The sequence below is a fragment of the Plectropomus leopardus genome, chromosome 5 (genome assembly GCF_026936395.1).
Source record: "Plectropomus leopardus strain MGB_pleo_1.0 chromosome 5, ASM2693639v1, whole genome shotgun sequence".
In the NCBI taxonomy this organism is placed as follows: Eukaryota; Metazoa; Chordata; class Actinopteri; order Perciformes; family Serranidae; genus Plectropomus; species Plectropomus leopardus.
The window spans coordinates 24,542,464-24,561,973 of NC_142180.1; the positions used below are offsets into that span (position 1 = coordinate 24,542,464).

General features: G+C 38.5%; 1 protein-coding gene across 4 annotated transcripts in view; it reads right to left on the reverse strand.

Moving 5' to 3' along the window:
- Positions 1-19,510, reverse strand: part of tpm4a (tropomyosin 4a) — a 33,715-nt gene that overhangs the window by 2,953 nt on the left and 11,252 nt on the right. For 2 of the 4 annotated variants that reach the window (XM_088077787.1, XM_088077789.1), the window contains 7 exons: positions 5,948-6,081; positions 5,427-5,544; positions 5,240-5,310; positions 5,065-5,140; positions 2,691-2,753; positions 1,533-1,602; positions 76-302 (listed from right to left, as the gene is read on the reverse strand). In XM_088077787.1, coding sequence (XP_087933913.1) covers positions 220-302; positions 1,533-1,602; positions 2,691-2,753; positions 5,065-5,140; positions 5,240-5,310; positions 5,427-5,544; positions 5,948-6,081 — 615 coding nt within the window. In that variant the 3' untranslated portion in view covers positions 76-219. Of the gene's footprint in view, positions 1-75; positions 303-1,532; positions 1,603-2,690; positions 2,754-5,064; positions 5,141-5,239; positions 5,311-5,426; positions 5,545-5,947; positions 6,082-19,510 lie in introns of those variants that run through there. The other 2 variants (XM_088077788.1, XM_088077790.1) reach the window with 1 other exon arrangement.

A 19,510-nucleotide genomic window follows, 5' to 3' on the forward strand; every position in this document is an offset into this window, starting at 1 on the left:
ACTAGATAGCGGTGTTTATGCATCAAATAAGACATAAAACTTCAAGAATAATCAAGAACAGAAAGACAAAAGCTGTAAAGTAGGAAAGAAAATGATTTTTAATTAGTTATTTCCTGCATGGTAAGATGGAATAAGGCACATACAGGGAGAGAGAAGATGAGCTGAGCAAAAGACAGAAAGAGAAGTGAGAGGCAGAGAGACAGAGAGATGTCAAAGCATCTACAGAGATGTCATGTCATTGAGGGCATGGTCCAGCTCCTCACTAATGGCCTTGTACTTCAGCTTCTGAGCATACAATTCATCTGAAGGTCAGAGGTCGACAGGAAGGTGTCAGGGACAGCAGCGACACAAAACCAAAAGCCACAAGAACGATAAGAATGAGAGGCAGATTGAGGCAAAAGCAGAGGGAGGAAGGAGAAGACAAAAGAAAAAAATAGGTCAGGCTTTTTAAAGATGCAGAAATGCTTGGAAGAAAAGAACGATGCATATCTAATTACGCTTGCGGCTCTTTAGCTGGGTGAGCTTTGAGCATTTAAGCCTGCTCTGCTCATAAAACTGCTCCAATAACTCTATAAACTCAACTGCCTGTGGTTCGACAGCTAAATGATGATGACCTAAAAACATCTGAGTACATTGTGTCCTCTTTGTGGTGTGGCTGACACGGACTAACTGTCCTTCAGAAACAAGGGTCTTTCATTAGCTTAGGGGTTTCCATACATTTGGCAGGGAGCCCTCTCTTTTCCACAGAAAATATTTCCAGTGTTGCTGAAATAGGACACTCCCTCTGGGGTCTTTGTCTAACTGAATGTAGTTGTGCACATGTTCGTTACGATGGGTTCGTCTGAGAGATGACCAACAGAAATTTGCTTATGGTATATTTACAAACATGTTTCGATCATTACTAGCTAGTCTTACTGCAGCAAGAAAAAAAAAAAAGCTTGCTTTATGTTGGAGTCCTCCACATACTCTCAAAGTCCCATTGATTAAATGTTATATCGATGTCGTCAATATGGAACTTTCAGTAGCTAGGATGCATAGTGCTAAAGGTAGAACTATTTTAGTGCTCGTAGTAAAATATAAGACTTTCTGTGATTTTATGATATATATTATGCTGCACAAACTGTTGTGAAGTAGAACACTTGCAACATGCTAATAGCTTTCTTTTCTTAAACTATTGCCACACATATTGTCTTATTTAATAATATAGAGATCTCCTGGGGTGGGTGCAGGGGTCGTAATTCAATTTATTTTGTTTTGTTTTGTTTTTTTTTACTGCAATGCTATGTGTCACACATATCCTTGCTGTCATTATATATGCATATCTTGTAACTGCATAATAAAAAGTTGATCAGAAGCTCTATTTTTAAAAATAGTGTCCTATTTTAGTGGAGTTGAATTCACCCTTAGGCCTGGATAACTGGTTGTAGATTTAAAGATACTTATGAAAAGCCTTCGTTTTTATGTTTTTTGTACAGTTTGGTGGAAACAAAGTGGTGCTACAATGTGACATATGAGTGGTGCTGATCTCATACCTTCCAGGTCATCGATGGACTTTTCCAGTTTGGCCACTGTTCTCTCTGCAAACTCTGCACGGGTTTCAGCCTGACGGAAACAAACAGACAGTTTATTACAAAGTGAAGAAAACAACCTAGAACACCGTAAATTCAACATACAGGACTGGAATATTACAGATTCTCAAGAGCCTTCCTGCTCCCTCCAAAATTATAAAAGAAATAATAGAAATTACATGTTTTACATTAAGGTTTTCAATGCATGCAGATATACAGATAGATGTAAATATACTAAAAGCTGAAAATTGGTAACTTTTTGGTATATTTGCTTTAATTGTCACTATATGAGACAGTAATACATGATACAGATCATCTGTGAGAAAATCATTTTGCTCCTCCTCTTCATGCTAAAGGTATCAGCAAGAAAAAGAGAAATCTGCTCCTGCCGGTGGGCAGTGCTGAGTTTTGTCTTGTCTGTTTCCAACATGGCAGTTGGGTCATAAACTTTATCATTTCTAAACAGTACACTAAAATATGTTTCTGAAAACATCTGAGGCAATAAATAGGCAATGCAATCTTGAGTCATATTTGATTAGCATTGCCTCGTTTGACAGATTGACTGCAGTTTACTAACAGTGATTGCCATGACTGACAGACTCTTCAGCTCTGACTGGTTGTTTTCATTCACAGTGGATTCTTGTAAATGCCTTTACGAGCATTAGAGGGAGGAGGAAGAATGACAGAATGACAGATTATCTGTCTCATGTACTACTGTCAGGATACTGTGATAGTTTCATTACATTTGACAAAAAGTTGTTGTTTTTAAAGTTAGCTATTACAGATTTAAATCATCAATTAAGTAACAAAAAGTGTCTGAAGTGTGAAATCAAAACTTGTCTTAACTTTTGAAATGATGTGCACAGTAGAGGAAGATGGGAAATGTAGGTAGAGAGTATGCGGGACAACATGCAGCAAAGGTCATTGGCCTAATTTGATCACTGCACAATTGTGATGCCTGTCTCGCAGCTTTTTAAAAATGCAACAAAAATGACACTGCTGATTTGATTTGCTCTAAAAACATACAGCATATGCTTATATATGTAATTTGTTTTTTTTGTTGTTTTGTTTTTAAATAAAATCTTCCCTTTTGCTTTGGGATCACTAGAATTAGGATCTCACCTCCTTCAGTTTGTCAGTGAGGACTTTGATCTCCTCCTCGTACTTGTCCTCTTTTTCTGAGTACTGTTGACAAACACAGACAGAAAAAAACATCACCTCATCAGTGGCAGAAATACAAACACATGCTTTCACCTACAGATGCCCACAGAGTGAACACACACACACACACACACACACACACACACACACACACACACACACACACACACACACACACACACACACACACACACACACACACACACACACACACTCTCTCTATCAGCCAAGGTTGTATAGATGCTCCCACAGCTTTGGCACCACTCCCTCTGAGGAGTGACATGTAAAGAGGGAGATAGTGGCACGAAGGTGGCAGAGTGTTGGCGTGGCCTGGGAACAAGTTATGCTGTGATGCCATCCATGGCTGGCCTGAGAGAACAAAGCCGTGGCATGTGTCGCTAAAAGAGAGCGGTCATGTGGTTAGCCTGGCATGCTGTCATGCTGCCTGTCTGTGCCTGGAGAGGAATTTCATGTAGCAAAGAGGAAGAATGTGCTGCAGGTTGCTGTTGGTTCACATACACCAAAAACCCCCTCATGCTAATCCACACAAAACAGCCTCAGTGGTTAATTTGTTGTGTGGTGGATAAGTTATTTCACCAACATATATTCAAGCAGCTACATCACAAAGATTCAGGTCTTGCACTCTTGATAAATTGAGGTTTTTATCTAAACAACCTGAGGCGAAAATAAATGACTGCGTTGTATGCGGGGTTAAATGATACATAATTATGATGGTGGCAGTATGAAACAATACTTTGGTGATGTGGTATCTGTTCCTATGCACTCAAATTACTGTCCACTGAGCCAGGAGAAAAGCCCAAATGACAGGATACGTGAAGTGGAGATGTGCTGGCTGTCAGATCTCTGGCTCAGTATATACTGTTGTTTACATTTAGGTTGTTTATTTGTGAAAGAGAATTAGAGAAACTCCATCAGACAGCTTCGTAACTATATTCGCTTTAGTAAATTAAGTTTTACCATCTACAGGGTTTCCACACATTCATGGAGAAAATCTCAAAACTTTTCTATGACTTTTAAAGGACCTATCATCATGACAATTAAATGCTTGTGCTAATGCCCTGCGTTTTTTCAAATATATTAGATTCAAATCCTAATTAAGCATAATTTCAGCTGGCTGGCTTACATAAAGATGGAGGCAGGGAACGCAGCAAGAAAATATAGAAACATACATGATGGTAAACAACATTAAGTAAGCAACATTACGTGCACAGCTAAAGAAAATAAATTTGATGTTATGTTGCATTAAATAGGGTTATCCATGTAAAATTACTGTAACAAATTCATTAAACATCACAAAATTCCATGACTTTTCCAAAACTTTAAATTATTTTCACGAAGTCCATGACTTTTCCAGGCCTGGAAAATGTGATTGTGAAATACCCATGACTTTTTTTGTTTTTCCATGGCCGTGAGAACCTTGCATAAAGCATTTTGAACAGATACCTTCATCAAGATGCTGTCACAGTCAGTGAATGCATCCCAGCTGGGTAAACAAGAGGTTTTTACAAACACTTTGTTGGTAAAAAAAATAGTTTGCTGCAGTCTGCTGCATTTTTTTTTTTCTGAATGGAAAAACACCACTGACCTGGTACCTCAGGGAGTGTTACTTATAAATGTGTCAGGGTATTCCAGATTTAACGCTGAAACAATCATACGTCTCACTCGTCTGTGAGATAATTCTCGTGATTGGTCAAATGTTGCCTATTGTTGAATGACTGGCAAATCATGTTGGGTATTTTGATTTTGCTTTTTTTTGTTGGTTCTTGCATTTGCATTGCATCCAGTTAGGAAAAGGGAGACAAAGATAAAGGGAGAAAGACAAAGAGATGCAAGACTGAAACAGCTGTGTCTACAGACCTCCACTATCTAATTTTGGCAGTTATGGCAGTTACTTATGTGAGTACTCCATATAATATATATACTACTCAATAATAAATGTATTCTTTTTTTTTTTTAAAGATTTTTTTTGGGCATTTCTTTCCTTTTTTTTTAGATAGGACAGGAGATTGCTAGCGTGAAAGTGGGAGAGAGAGGGGATGCCATGCAGCAAAGGGCCACAAGCCGGAAATGAACCCACGGCTGCTGCTGCAAGGACACTGCCTTCATATGTGGGGCATCTGCCCTATCCACTGAGCCATCCGACACCCCAATAAATGTATTCTTAAAGTTTAGATTAGTGGCCTTATGGTGTTTTCATGTTGCTATTGGGTAGCTACAAAAGGAAATAAAGCCCAACCAGCTCTTCTGATGGCTCTTTACACTTGGGTCCAGTTATCACCATGCATATCACTCACATGCAACTTGACACTCTCACCTTCTCAGACTGGGCTTCTAAGGACTTCAGGTTGTTGGTCACATTTTTCAACTCCTCCTCCAGGTCGCTTGCTTTACTGTGGAGAGAGATCGATGCATGTTTGGTTTTAATGGAAGAGCACCGGGTGAGGGCATGTGTGTATTTTTACTCATGTTTATGCGTTAAGTGGTCTCACACTTCTGAGAGTTCAGCCCTCTCCTCAGTTCTCTCCAGTTCTCCCTCCAGGATCACCAGCTTACGGGCCACCTGGGACAAAAAAGATAAAAAGTTTCTGGACTTGAACAACTATATAATCCAAAAGACAAAAGTGAGTCAGACGAAGGGCGAAAGAAAAAACCTGAAAAGTGGAGTCAAAATCTCACCTCCTCATATTTACGGTCAGCCTCCTCAGCGATGTGTTTAGCCTCCTTCAGCTGTATCTCCTGCAGCTCCATCTTCTCCTCATCCTTCATCGCTCGGTTTTCAATCACCTTCATTCCTCTGATTGGACAGGATACAAATAATTCTTTAAATTATGTTGTAATGATAACAAAGAGAGGGAGGAGAGCCCCACTTGGACCATGAGCTGTTCCTTTGGCTAAAGTCTGGTCGCAGGAAAGTGGAGAGGATGAGATGCGATTAAGGCTCACTCAGCAACAGGAGATCAGAGACTGCTCTACGCACATCTTCACAGAGATATGGTTAACCCCTAACATCCCGGATCAAGCTGTTGCACTGGATGGTCTGACCTTGTGGGATCCATATGGACACAAGACTCTGATGCAAATTCAAAAAATGCACTGCAGTGCAGTGAAAGCACGTTCTCACACACACGGGCAATTGCAGGCGTGAATGCACATCAAAGTAATCTGAGTGAATCTTGTTTAAAATGACTTAAACTGACCTCTCGCTCTCATCTGCGGCCTTCTCAGCCTCTTCCAGTTTCTGCAGTGCCGTGGCCAGCCTCTCCTGAGCTCGGTCCAACTCCTCCTCCACCAGCTGGATCCTACGGTTCAGAGCTGCTACATCACCCTCCGCCTGAGAGGAGAAAGAAGAAGGGAGAAGAGAGAAATCTAGTTATTCACTCATTCAACTTTAAATCATCCAAGCTTGTCTCCCCTTTCCCCACCATAAAACAGAGAGAGAGGCAGTACACTCTAAAACAAGTGAATTAATGCTATTAGACAGCGAAAGTAAGTTAAATACTTTATGCTTTTTCATTTCTAATGTTGTTACAGCTTATAATGACCATGCTGAAAATGGAATAAAATAAAAATAAATAATAATAACAATATAAATAATAAGTTACGGCTTTTTTTATGATTGAGATTTTTCACCTAAACTTTACCTCAAGCTTCTCTGTATATATGCAAAAGAAATATGCAAAAATACTGTTGTTATTGTATATTTTTAAGCTTGTTATGAGTAAAGCAATAACTGTGGTGTTTTTCAATTTTTACACCTATTTTACTACTGCGTAGAGACTGTGCATCCTCTTTATAAAGCTGCTGCCAGTCGATCAAGGCAGTCATGTTGGGGGAGAGGGAGTGGTGGTTTGTGCAAAAATACCTGTAAGAACTCTTATTTTGAAAATACCCACTGATAAATATGTTTAGATGCAATCAACTGAATATAACCATGATGTCGTGTTTATACGGAGACATTTTGCCTCATCACTCTGTACTGTGTATTTGTTATGCGCTGGGTTTCTGGTTCACTTGTCCTGAAAGATGTCAATGTCCCAAACAAACAGGAGAAGTTCCAGTCAAGTTTATCTGTGTTTATCAAGCTTAAAAACAATTGATAGACATCATGAAGGCATGAGGATTTATGATATGCTATTGAAAAGAAGGCTATTTCTGCTCATATATTATATTAAAATCAAATTCCCATCAATAGAATTGTGTACATCATAACAATATTTCATAAATAAAAAAATATTATGCTACCCTACACTGGTTGGGGCAACTGGTAATCACAAAGAATTTCCTTCAGCCTTAGGCCTACCTATTCTCAGATAAAAATCAAACAGTATTTGCAAACGAGCAAAAAAATTAGTCTTGGCCTGCTGCCTGGGTGTTGCTTCTGCCAGCTAGAAATAATTTCTGTAATCTTAAGGGTTTTTTTTCCAGAAAAAAAATAAATAAAACAGCATAAAAACTCTTTGAAAACGAATGGAAAAAATAACCATTACCTATTGCTGTCTCATAAAATTTTGATTCTTCCACTTTTTTGCAGACTTCAAAAGATTTTTCCAGTTAAAAATAAAAGTCAGTAATTACACAAAAACGGATGTGGTTCTGCACGCTCATACTGTGACACAAAGACTTAATCCATAATAAGAAGTCTGACTCCAAGAGAAGTAAAATACATTCAATTCCATCTTTAAGTGAGATACTGTAATCTCTAAATCATGCCCTCTGGGGACGCTCATGTTTAACAAATCAATAGCTGTCTCACTGGCGAATAATAAGTGTAATAGAGACAGCTGGAGGTCCCCGGAGGACCTTGTGTAGGAGCGGTGCCTGCCTCCAATAAACACAACTGCTAACTGCTGAGTCTGCTTGGAAAGTGTAATCCTTCTTAATATCTGAAGATCGCAGGACTTTAAATTTGAATGAAACAAAAACTAAATTTCCGGTGAGTGTGACCAAAGAACCGGGCCAAGCAGCGTGGACAAAAGGGCTCCTTCTCATCTGCCTTCAGTAAACATAAGCACCGAGAGGAAAAAGAAAGCAAACAGACAACTATACAGGCATTTCCTCTTTGTTGGACAGGGAGTTTATCCAACCACAGCCTCCTGGGGAGCTGCTTTCAAACTAGGAACCAGCCCAACTCAGCTTTCATTCAAAGGTTACCATAAAGAGAGTCCACTGTTAAAAGTTTACAAGCAGGCAGCTCAAACAGCGCCACATAACTGCACTTTTGAACCGTTACAAGGCTGAATTATTCATTCAAACCCTCACACAAGTTTACTCCCTGTTACTAAATCGAAGCAGCCGGGGGTTTCTTAGACAAACAGACGTTATTCTGTGCTCGGCTGCAGGGCAGCAGTTAGTAGGTCAGTGACTCATTAGCTTAGTCATTCAGTCCAGAAGTCAGGTCGCCAGTCAGATCAACAGTCAAAGTGTCTGCAGTTCAGCTCACAGGTAGGTGAGTCATCCCAATAGGCATTTAGAGACAAATAATCATTGAGTGACAACATAGAAAAGACTGGCACTCAGTATGTTTACATTATGTTAGAAAAAGTCGAATAATTGTGTTAGTCTGACTAAAACAAGACTTTTCAAATACATGTTAACATGGTAGTCTGACTGAAATCATACTAAATCAAATTTCTCGGACTAATACATCCAGATAATGTGATTTGAAGTCCATTTCCTCCATCATGTAGACACCTGTATCAGACTTTAACTGGACAAGGCCTTCTGCGCATGCTCCTAGTCGCTGCGTCCGCCTCCCTTAGTGGTTAGGAATAGGGACTGTTTGATATTTATGAGGTGGGAAGGGATGCTGCAAAACGGCTCAGGCACTTTTTTCTAAATTAAGCACTGAGGAAGGACTTGTGTTTTTTATTTTTGGCTTTGGTGAGGGACGCGCATCTTTAATAGGAACTATTTTATATTCATTTCAAATAGAAAAAGTCACATCCCCGCCACCCCCTCCTCTGGTTAATGAAACAGTCCTACAGCACTGGCACAGAAGCTAAGCGATGTACTACTGTAAACGGGGCAGCAGCAAAAAATATTTTAACTATCTAATAAATAAATATCTTTTTCATTGTATGCTATATCTAAATATTTGATCTTCTTTACCAACACAAAAGCTGACTGAGGCAGCGATAGACCAGCAACTCCACCATTCGGTGGAGATTTTCTCAGTGGAGTCTGGTGTTTTTAATATATTAATATATTATCAGTAAAGGCTGTCTTACAACAAGGTAAAGCGGTGAAAATAGCATATAGTTAAAATGATGCCAATTTTTTAAAGTGGCTTAAAACATATCAGTTAAGGCAGAGTTTGCTCAGTGCAGGTTGATTATATGTACATGACGTGGCGGTTTTCAACCCCAAAGTTTTTTTGAATAAACATTGTGTTCGTGAAATAGTTCCGACAATAAATCGATTCTCCCTCAGTGCTTGTATACTGGGACAAGGACTGTAGTCCAATTAAACAACCTGATCAAGCTCTCACCGTAACATGTAAACGTACTGAGTGAGGAGGAAAGTGCAGAGAGAGGAAGAGCGAGCTCAATGGAAAAGAGTTAAGTCAGCTTGTGGTGAGAATAAATATCCATTTTATTCTTCCATTCAGTCATAGACTCAATATTTCAGGAAATGAAAGCATGGTTTCCTGCTTGCTGGCACCTGGCACAGGCCCCTATTTTTTTTAATTTTTAAGATTTTCTCCCCCTCGTCTGCATGTCATAGACTGCTGACTAGTCAGTCAGTCTTTCCACGTCTCTTTTTCTCTCTCTTTCTGTCTGTCCTCTCACCGGTCCTGCCCTACTGCACCCAGAGCTGCCAGGGGAGGCCGCTGATATGAGGCAGGAAATGTCTGTCAGGCGAGCGTTGACATGCGTTAAAACAGCCAGCACTTGATAGAGGGGAAACCAAACGCGACAACGAATGAATGAAAAGTCATAAATCCACTGAACATCTTGAAATCTCATCAGCCATGTCCTTCACACAGGCCTGCGTCTGTCGACACTACATCTGGCTGCTGAGAAATGTTGAACAGAATTAAACCAGAGCCTGAAATAACAGATATTGTTACTTCCTTAGTCCTGAGTGAAGCAATGTGCTGTGAAGAATATCATCTGCACACAAACAAACATACTATTCATAAGGTTTAGGTCGGCTACACTGGTGCATCAGACATTGTAATGCAGCTGCAGAGAAACGAACACTCTGCAAACATGCAAACGCACACTCGTATTCTGTCATTTCTGCCTCGCATAAACAGTCAAGAGCCCTTTGAAAACTGGATCTACATCAGTCTTATGTGCTGCCTTCAGATGCCTTTACGGGCATTTAAAGCTCTGAAACTTGAGAAAATTGGTTGAATAACTTCCAAAACATGCAAAAAGGCAACTAGGCAAGAAATGTTCCACAAATTACAAAAAAAAAATGTAAAAGATGACAAGAAAATGGCCTGAAAGGTTGTTAAAAAAAGCAAAAGAGAGAGGGATAGAATCATCATTAAACTATCAAATAACAAGGGAAAATATTTAAAAAAATAGATTTATAATCATTTATTTATTGTTTATATTTAGTATATTTTATTTTATTTTAGCACTTTTATCCAGTCACTTTCTGTTTATGTTCTTTTACTTCTCTTCTATTTTTTTTTATCAATTTATTTTCTCTTATAACCTATTTTGTAATTTCTTGATCATTTTGGGGTCAAATCTTCTTAATTTACTAATTGCCACATTTCATGTTTTTGGTGGAAATCAAACTGCTGCTCAGGTTACAAGGGGTTAAAAGGCAGCTAGTAACCAGAAAAATTTCCCGCCGAGTGAAATGTTTGTTATCAAGTAACACATGAACAAAAAAACAGGCCAAAGGCCAAACTGCTACCAAACCAAAGGCTAATACTATGGTCGTAGTATATCTATGCTCACAATCAAATGTGTGCAACTTAGCGTGTTATCAGATTTTCACAATCACCAGGGGGAATCCCCTTGTACACAGAGACAGCCTTGTGGCAAGTAAAAAAGCTTGTGTGCATGCAGGACATACTCTCAGGCCTCTAATTCACTCAGGCATGACCAAAGAAGAGCTTTTCATGAACGTCCTGAAGGTAATGATGAAAATAGAGTCGAGTCTGCAGCCGAAATACAGAAACACAAGCTCTTTCAGCAATCAATACTTTTGCAAAAAAATAACAAACCTGACTACAATGTTAAGGTGAAGGTTAGAACAACTGAGTAAAACAAGAGTGATTTACTCTAAAAATAGATTCTAACATCACTTTTCAAAAGAGGATCTTGAAAAAAAAATTGACAGGAAGTCAGCTGCCCGACATCCTTTCATTTCCCCCCTCTTGATTGTTCTTTCTTTCAGAGCTGGTATTCTCTCATTATCTGGCCGTGCCCCTTCCTGTAGCAACCACTTTGCATTCTCTGGCTGCCAAGGACGCACACCGCCTTATATGGTAAAACAAACTATGGAGCATATTTGTGGTGGAGTATCAGCAAGATTGTGGCATCGAGCATGCACACACACACACACACACACACACACACACACACACACACACACACACACACACACACAGATGTAAAAGATACTGGACGACAAGTAGCTGCTCTGTTATCAAGCTGGCTTAATATGTAACACCACAGTGCTTTCCAAGAGGTGAGTATGTCAGCTGGCTACTTAACAGCTTCTCTAAACCAGTTAGTGCATTAAAGGACACTGAGTCACGGCAGCTGTAATATTCTTAAACAAGCTGTCTAATTTTTTGGCAGAGATTCACTTATTTGCTTTCTCACCAAGAGTTAGATGAGAAGCTTGATGACAATCTTGTGATTGTACCGTAAATACAAAGCAACAGCCAGCATGTGGTTAGCTTAGCACAAAGACTGGAAACAAGGGGAAACAGCTAGTCTTGCTCTGTCAGAGGCTCACAGATTTAGTTATTTCTGGACAGAGCCTACATGACTGTATGTTTCCAGTCTTAATGCTAAGCTAACTAGCTGCTGGCTGTATTTTCATATAGAGGACACAGAAGTACAACACAGTGTGTGCGATAAGGGTGCAGTCTTGTCAGATAGGTGCTCTGTTATCTCTTATACCAACAGTATATGCACTCAGTCCAAAAGCACATGTAGTGTTCAATGTGTTGGTATGTGCGTGAAGGTATTACATCAGATCCAATAATCCAACCTCGGGCTGCCATGTCATATGGATATTTGTCGTTTATCATGATAAGTTTGTCAAAATACTGATGCATGACCACAGTAGCAGGTACAAGTAACTAGGGCTGCACGACAATGAATAAATAAATAAATAAATAAAAATAATAATGGTTATTTTGACAAAAATTGTGATTGTGATATGAGTTGGGATTTTAGTGGGAATGGTAATTTTAGCATTTCATTTTCACTGAAAGAAAAAAAAATGAAAATGATGTGTGTGATTTTTGCTGAGGTCCATACCAAACAAGCAGCATGTTCCCTTACGTCTGAAATATTATTTGTGGGCCAACGCATCTCAGTAGCACCACAATGCACACTGTTTACCTTCATCAATAAATTGCAGCTCCTTCAATTTGGCTATTGCACTTGGCTATATTGCAGTTTTTATCACAATTCAATTAATTGTGCAGCCCTACAGGTACACAATGCTATTCTCACAAGCTGGTGCCCCCATAGGAAACAATTAACACTGCCTGACATCACTTCACATTCTTTATTAAGTGGTGTCAATCTTCTCATCTAATTACAAGACTAGAGGTAAGAATTGCCCAATTCTCATTACACTATTCCTTTGAGCTGCATCAACACAACCTGCACTGGAATTCAAGACTCTAGTGCCTTTCACTTTACATCTTTGTCATTGGCGTCTACTTAGTAAACAGTCCACCACAAAGATACGGCACAGTTCTACTGGGAGCGACTTAAGAAATACCTGAGTGTATTACATGCATTAGAGACAGGAGGATCAAGGACAAGTGAAAGAGGAATCTAATTATTGGCTGATTCCAGGGCAGTGGGCTAATGAGCTGCATAATGCTGTTGGGGTTCAGGGGAAGTTATTCCTGACACTGCTCACTACTCTCAGTGTGAATGTGTGTCTGAGCGGGTAATCTTTTCTCATAATGATCTGGCATGCAAAGAGAGCCGCATACAATGTATAAGCCAGTCTGTCATGAAGTGCGATATGTAAAAGAAGGTCATTAAACTTCCAGACAAGCATCACAATGAGATCGCTCTGTGCAGAAAGTAATTTGTCAGACGTTCTTACAGTTCTTTTGTTTAGGCTCTGAGGCATAATATTGACGTGTCTAATCCTGACAAGAGATTGATCGCAACTTATTTCTAAAAAAACAAGTTCAGGACACCTATCCTACTTGGTTTGGTTGGAATTTTCATAAACATTAATGACATTTTTGGGAAAAAAACATAGGTCTTCAATTGTGTGACCTCTGAACAAATAAAGGGCAGTTGATTTAACTACTAGAATTTCTAGTAGTAGTTTATCTGAACATTAAAACTTCTTATACAGTCTTTTCAGACTAAATTAATCCTTTAACACCTGGATTAAATTCTTCAAAAAAAAAAAAAAATGGGGGGAGAATTACAAATTCGTACAAGAAAATTACCTGAAAATTAGTTTAAAAAAAAAAATGAAAAAAAAGTTATGGACATTTTTCTAATTTTCTAAATCTAGAAATTTCTTGCAATTAGTAGAACATTAATTACCAAGTTGTTCACTGCCTTTATTTCTCCATGTTTTTAAAGGAAATTGCACCAATTTGCTCTGGGTTCAAAGATTTACACATTTATGAAAGGCATCTGAAAGAAGCATAAGAAAAGCGATGTCGCTCCAGGTTTCAAAGAGTTAAGCACCTCCACTCTGCAGTATACACACTGATATGCAAACAGATGATCAGATCCTGCTTTGACAAAAGCAGCACTGAAAAGTTTCTAAGTATCTCACTCAGCCTTGCTTGCATAAATAAAGTAAAAGACGGACATCATTTCCACTCTCTAAATGCTACTTAATGGCATTATAGCAAATTTAGCTTTGCTAGCACCAACCGCAACCTTGGCCTGCATAATCAGCTCAGCCACAAGCCACTAACATGGGAGTTTTCTCCAGAATGCCGACAACTGCCAAAACATATCAACATGTGGCAGTTATATTTGGAAAGTTGAGCTATTCCCAGGGACAATGTCCAAAGAAAACAGTGAAACCAGGAAGTAAATCTTTCCACAGAATCTGCAGGAGTCTGTGAGAGGCCTCCGGAGAGAAACCGTTAAGCCCACTGACCACACTGAGCAGCAGACAGATGAAACTTCTAGTTCATTTAGACAAACTGATGAGCTGAAGGAAGTATGTCTACATTACTTCCTGCAATTAGCTTTCAATATGAGACGTAAGTGGTGTAAAATGAGCACAGTTGTCGTGTATGTCAAAAACAACTTCAGTTGTGTCTGACAAATCCAATGTCAATGTTATTATGCTACAGAAGATGAAGTACTTCCGTGTATACAGGCAGATCAGGGTTTCTCACACGCATTCATTTATTTGTGGCAGCCTGCCACGATTAAAACATCTGCCGCCACGTATTGATTTTCTATTTTTGGAGCTGGAGCGACATTAGGAGCGCTATTAAAATGAAATATACTGTTCAGTTATTTATTGCACCACACTCTTGGGAACGTAGAGTGTACTCTGGGCACAGTGAGAGCAGCATAACGCCAGAAGCAGTGAAAGTGAAACTTAAACATTGATGGCGCTGATTCTAAAAGTTTGCATTTCCTCAGCTCTGCTCCTGTTATCCAGTTGATGGGATTGACTGATCAATTCTCCACCCTTCAACTTTTAAAAACTGCTGCTGAGGAAAAAAAGAATAAAAACTATCAGCTGCGCTGCATTCACAGAAAAACGTCTGATTTTAGGGAGGGGACACAGAATGGTACAAAAGATACAAAAACAAAACATTGCAGAACAGAGTTGTCTCACCTTTAGGCTGGGCGGGGGGGAATAAGAGTGCTGAAACAGTGTCTGTACAAACAGCCAGCAGGACGGGATCATGGGCAGGACGGGTGTGACATTTTGACTATGTGTTATACACGTGACCCATCGCAGGAGATTTAAAAAACAGCTGTTAGCAGCTAACTCAAAGAAAAATAATAGCAGCCAAAGAAGTCCGCAAACTGGGTAAACAACGAGATCCCAGAGCATCTTATCCTCTGAGCAAAGGAAAAGATCAGCCACCATATTATTAAGACGGTAAATGATTGTTATTGGCATGTTATGCCCTTTTTTCTAAAGGCTCTGCTGTCGTATGTGTTTTATGTAAAACTAAAAGCCGATGCTGTTGTCATGCCTGTCACAACTCTTTTGATTCTGTGACGCCGGCAAGCTGTCTATTATCACACACTAGAGAGGGATGATACCACTATCATTTGTTTCTGTGTAAAAATGTAAAGGAGGTAAGAAGAAGGGGCTTTGTAAAAGACATAGCATGATCTCTTTGTGAAAAAGGCCATAGATTCACTGCAGATAGTTTGACATCAACAGTTGGTCTCCATTGTCACAGGAAAACTAACTTCAAGTGAACTGACAAGAGCTAATGTGGACATTCAAGATGTGTTTAAACTTTGTCTTGAGTTGATCATCATTGTTAAGTCTTGTAGAAACTCTCAGTCCACCACACACACCAATCTTCCTGTTGATCAGGGCTAGAGCTCAGGGACAGGAAGTGTTGGGAGTAGAAGCACAGGAAGTGCTGGACCAGAGTCCGCAGACGACATCCTGGGAGGGGCAACCAGGGCTGGTGGGGAAGGAGTGTTGGAAGGAAACCTGCTTCCCAACACTTATACCTCAGCTCAGTGGAAGTTTTGAGTCCCACTTCCTTTTTTTATCTGGTTTTAGATATAGATCAGTATGCTACAAACTGCATTTCTGCAATCTATGTGGTGAAACACCAATTATCACCATGACAACCAGATGTTGTCTGATGGTAACATGACTGCGTCCAACACAGCTTAAAAAAACTTCAACTTCAAAAAGGGAAATAGATATTTTTAAGCTTTTAATAATTTGATTTGTGTCGTTTTAACACATTATTTAGTCACACAAATATAAAATATATGTCTATCACAATTGCAGAAATGAGACATCTGCTTTCAGATTATAAAAATCAACCAGTCTGGTTCATCTGCGTTGCTTTTAGGGGCATAAGTGAAATACAAATCATCATCTTTGGTCTGACTCTCAACTCTGAACCTCCAAACAAGTAACTGCTGTTACCACTATGAAGAATGAACAGCTCATTGAGAATAACAGCCGTAAATAAAACACATCTAAGCGAGTCAAATGAGCCTTTCTGTGAGACTGTGTCAAGTCTCTGTAAACTGACAGAGCCTTAAAGCGTTATTGAGCTGTTAAGTAACGTCTCCAGAGGCGTCAAAACCACACAAGAAATAACACAAAGCAATTACTTAGCTTTTTCAGTTAGATATGTGGTCAAGTGTTTTTTTGTCTGATGCCTCCACATTTTCAAACAATGATTCATTACATTAACATGCTCTGCAAGGTTCCTGTTTTGATCTCCCCGTGCTCCAATGAAAAGAGTTTTTGTGCCATGGAATAACTCCAGGTTGCCCTAATTATTCACATATGGGACCACACCAACCCTGCCACACAAGTGTGCCGCTCTGTTTGACTTTGCACATGGAGCGAGCTGTGTGACAGCTGAGACTGCTCTCACACATTGGCGAAATGGAAGAATTTAAACCAAAATGTATACAGGACAACTTCAAAGCCTTTTTGAGCATTTAAAAGTAGTATTAAGACTTTTAGTAAGTTGTTTACAGACACTATAATGTTGTAAGATGATTGGAGCCACAACAATTATTAGATTAATCAGTTTGAGAAAAAAGTCAAAATTCTCTGACTCCAGCTTGTAAAATGTAAATACTTTCTTGTTTCTCTACTCCTCTGTGACAGTAAACTGAATATATTTGGGGTTTGGACAAAGCAAGACACTTGAAGATTCCATCTTGGGCTTTGGGAAAACTAATTGACATTTTTCACCTTTTTCTGGCATTTTACAGAAAATAATAAAAAGGTTAAACAACAGTGAAAACGGTCTTTAGTTCCAGCCCAAAAGCTGACGTGGGGTCCTTTTGTGTTTTTTGATCTGTTTGTCAGCATCTTGAACTCCTCTTCTGAAGCATTTATAACGTCAAGCAGCTGCAAGTTATTGGAGAAGTTGTTACTAATCGTGGAAAATACTTTAAAATGTCATAACATCTGCTTCTAACAACAAGAATGTAATGTGTTAAAAACAATATCCTCTATGGTTTTTTTGTTTTTTTAAGATGGGCACAAAATCACTGTAGACTCATGAACTGCGATGGTATCTTTGTGTTGTTGTCCTCATATTTATCTTATTTTCATTTTATTTATTTTATTTTTATACTGATATGGACCTGTCTACAATAAAGTTGAATTTACTAGCACTAAATGACAGGGGGGATTAGAGTTAAGTGTTTCAGTTACTGTAATATCTCTAAAATGCAAATTTCAACCGTCAGCCAAGTTCTGAAAGCGCATGTTTTCCTTAAAGCTTTAAGATGTTTCATGGTCTCCAAATGGTGGATCTGTTATTTTAAGAAAGAAAAATCAATTATGAAAATAACATTCGACCACAAACTATGTGCATGAGTAACTACTTTTGGATCTTAAGCAGTTACTGAACTCTTAAATGTGGTGGGAAATCATTACAAGTATCCTCATTTCACTTCAGAAATGAATAGGAGGTGTGTGTCTAACTATCCCAAAAGATAAAATATTAATGTACACTGTCTATTTACTATAATGCTTTTGGTTTAGTATATGAATTAAGGTTGGACATGAAGATTTCTCTGAGCAAAATAAACATTAAAAGACAATTACACGACAACGGAAAGCTTAATGCTGAACTAAATGTACTTTATATGTTCCAACAAGTGCACAACTATGACCTCAACCTTAACTTTAAGACTGTAATTATTTTTAAAATAATGATTACTGACATAACTGAAGTGAATATAGAAGTTCAAATCAAAATGATGACCCATGAGCTGACCCACTTGTCAAACTGCACTGTTACCTAATAGCTAGTCTGTAACAAAGGGGTAAGTCCTATAGCACACCAGCTCCTTTCATCATCTCAGCTCCCATATCTTTACAGCCACACCTTCCCCTCCCACTCTCCTTCAATCTCTCTTCTTGTCCTGTCATTAACCAGCTCCTATGCAAAGGATATGGCACCGAATGCCATAAAGCAGCACGTGAAACAAGTCAAGACTGTTGCCGAACTGTGCTGCTAAGCATTTTTTTCTCTCCAATAAAATCTCTACTTTTTCTGAAGCTACAAAACTCGGATGTGGGCAGAGTCAAGAGACAGGCAGGTGACAGACGTGGGTAAATACTCATATGTGTGGTGTTAAAAACCACACACTTGTGGAACTTAGATGTGCAAATTACAGCCAAGTCGTGCAACTGTGGCTGATATTGTAAGTCAAAATGTAAACACATGAAAGTGTTGAAAGCAGGGTGATATGGAGAAAACTAATTATCACTATATTTCGTTTTACCAAATAGCTTGATACTGATATTGCTACGATACTGTAGGGTTTATGATTGGTGCTTTCACAAATTTTTCACACAATGAGATTTTTGATAAATAATAATCAGTATTGTGGATATAATGACTAAATGGGTAGTCAAACAATAGAACAGCTAGAAAATTCTGGTAAGTTCATAAAATTACATCACTTTACTGTAATGCAGCTTTTAAAACCAGGAAAGGACAACACTTTCGACATTACTGCATTTAAAATCTTCAACAATATGCAGTCTCATAACACAACATTGTCCAGCCCTTGCTGCAACCTGCATTACTTTATATCCTCATATTTAGTTTCTGTTTTTGTTTCTACTTGTGGTATTTTATATTTTTTTTTATACTTAATTGCATTGTTGGAGATAGTCTGTGACCCAAGTTTTTCAGTGGCAACGCCATCTCTTGTAATTGTTGTTCATTTGACAATAAATAACCTTAAATCCTTGAATCCAGCTAACAATTATAGTCATTATCGATTAATCAACTGATTATGTTTGTTCAGCTAATGGCAAAAATGCCCACAAGTTCCCAGATCCCAAAGGGACATTTTCAAAGCTCGTTTTGTCTGACCAACAGTAAAAAAATAAAAATAAAATAAAAATGATTAAATATATAATAAAGGAATGCAATAAGCAATATGATATTCACAAGCTGCAACCACTGGATTTTTGTCGATTTAGCTTTACAAACGTACATGACATTGATCATCAAAATTGTTGCCGATTCTTTTCAAGATCATTTTAACAAAATTTAAGACTTAATGAAAGCATTGCAGGTAACTTTAAATGGTACTTAGTAATAGTGAGTTAGGTTAATCTACATTAATTAGTTAGTGTGAGTATGAAGTTAAGTATTGGGTTTAGAGATTTGTAGAATCAGTAATAAAGAGTTTCATGCAGCAGAGCTCGACTCATTTTGACAAAAAGAAATTAACATATGGATACATTAAATAAGATAAAATGTTTGTGGCTAATATGACCTCACAAATGAAAATTTAATACTATTTCATGACTTTTAAGGGCTATTATTTAAAATTTGAATATAAGACAAAGTAAGACTTGCAGACACACTGTGATTCATTTTCTGTTGATCGACAAATCAATTACATGAGTAG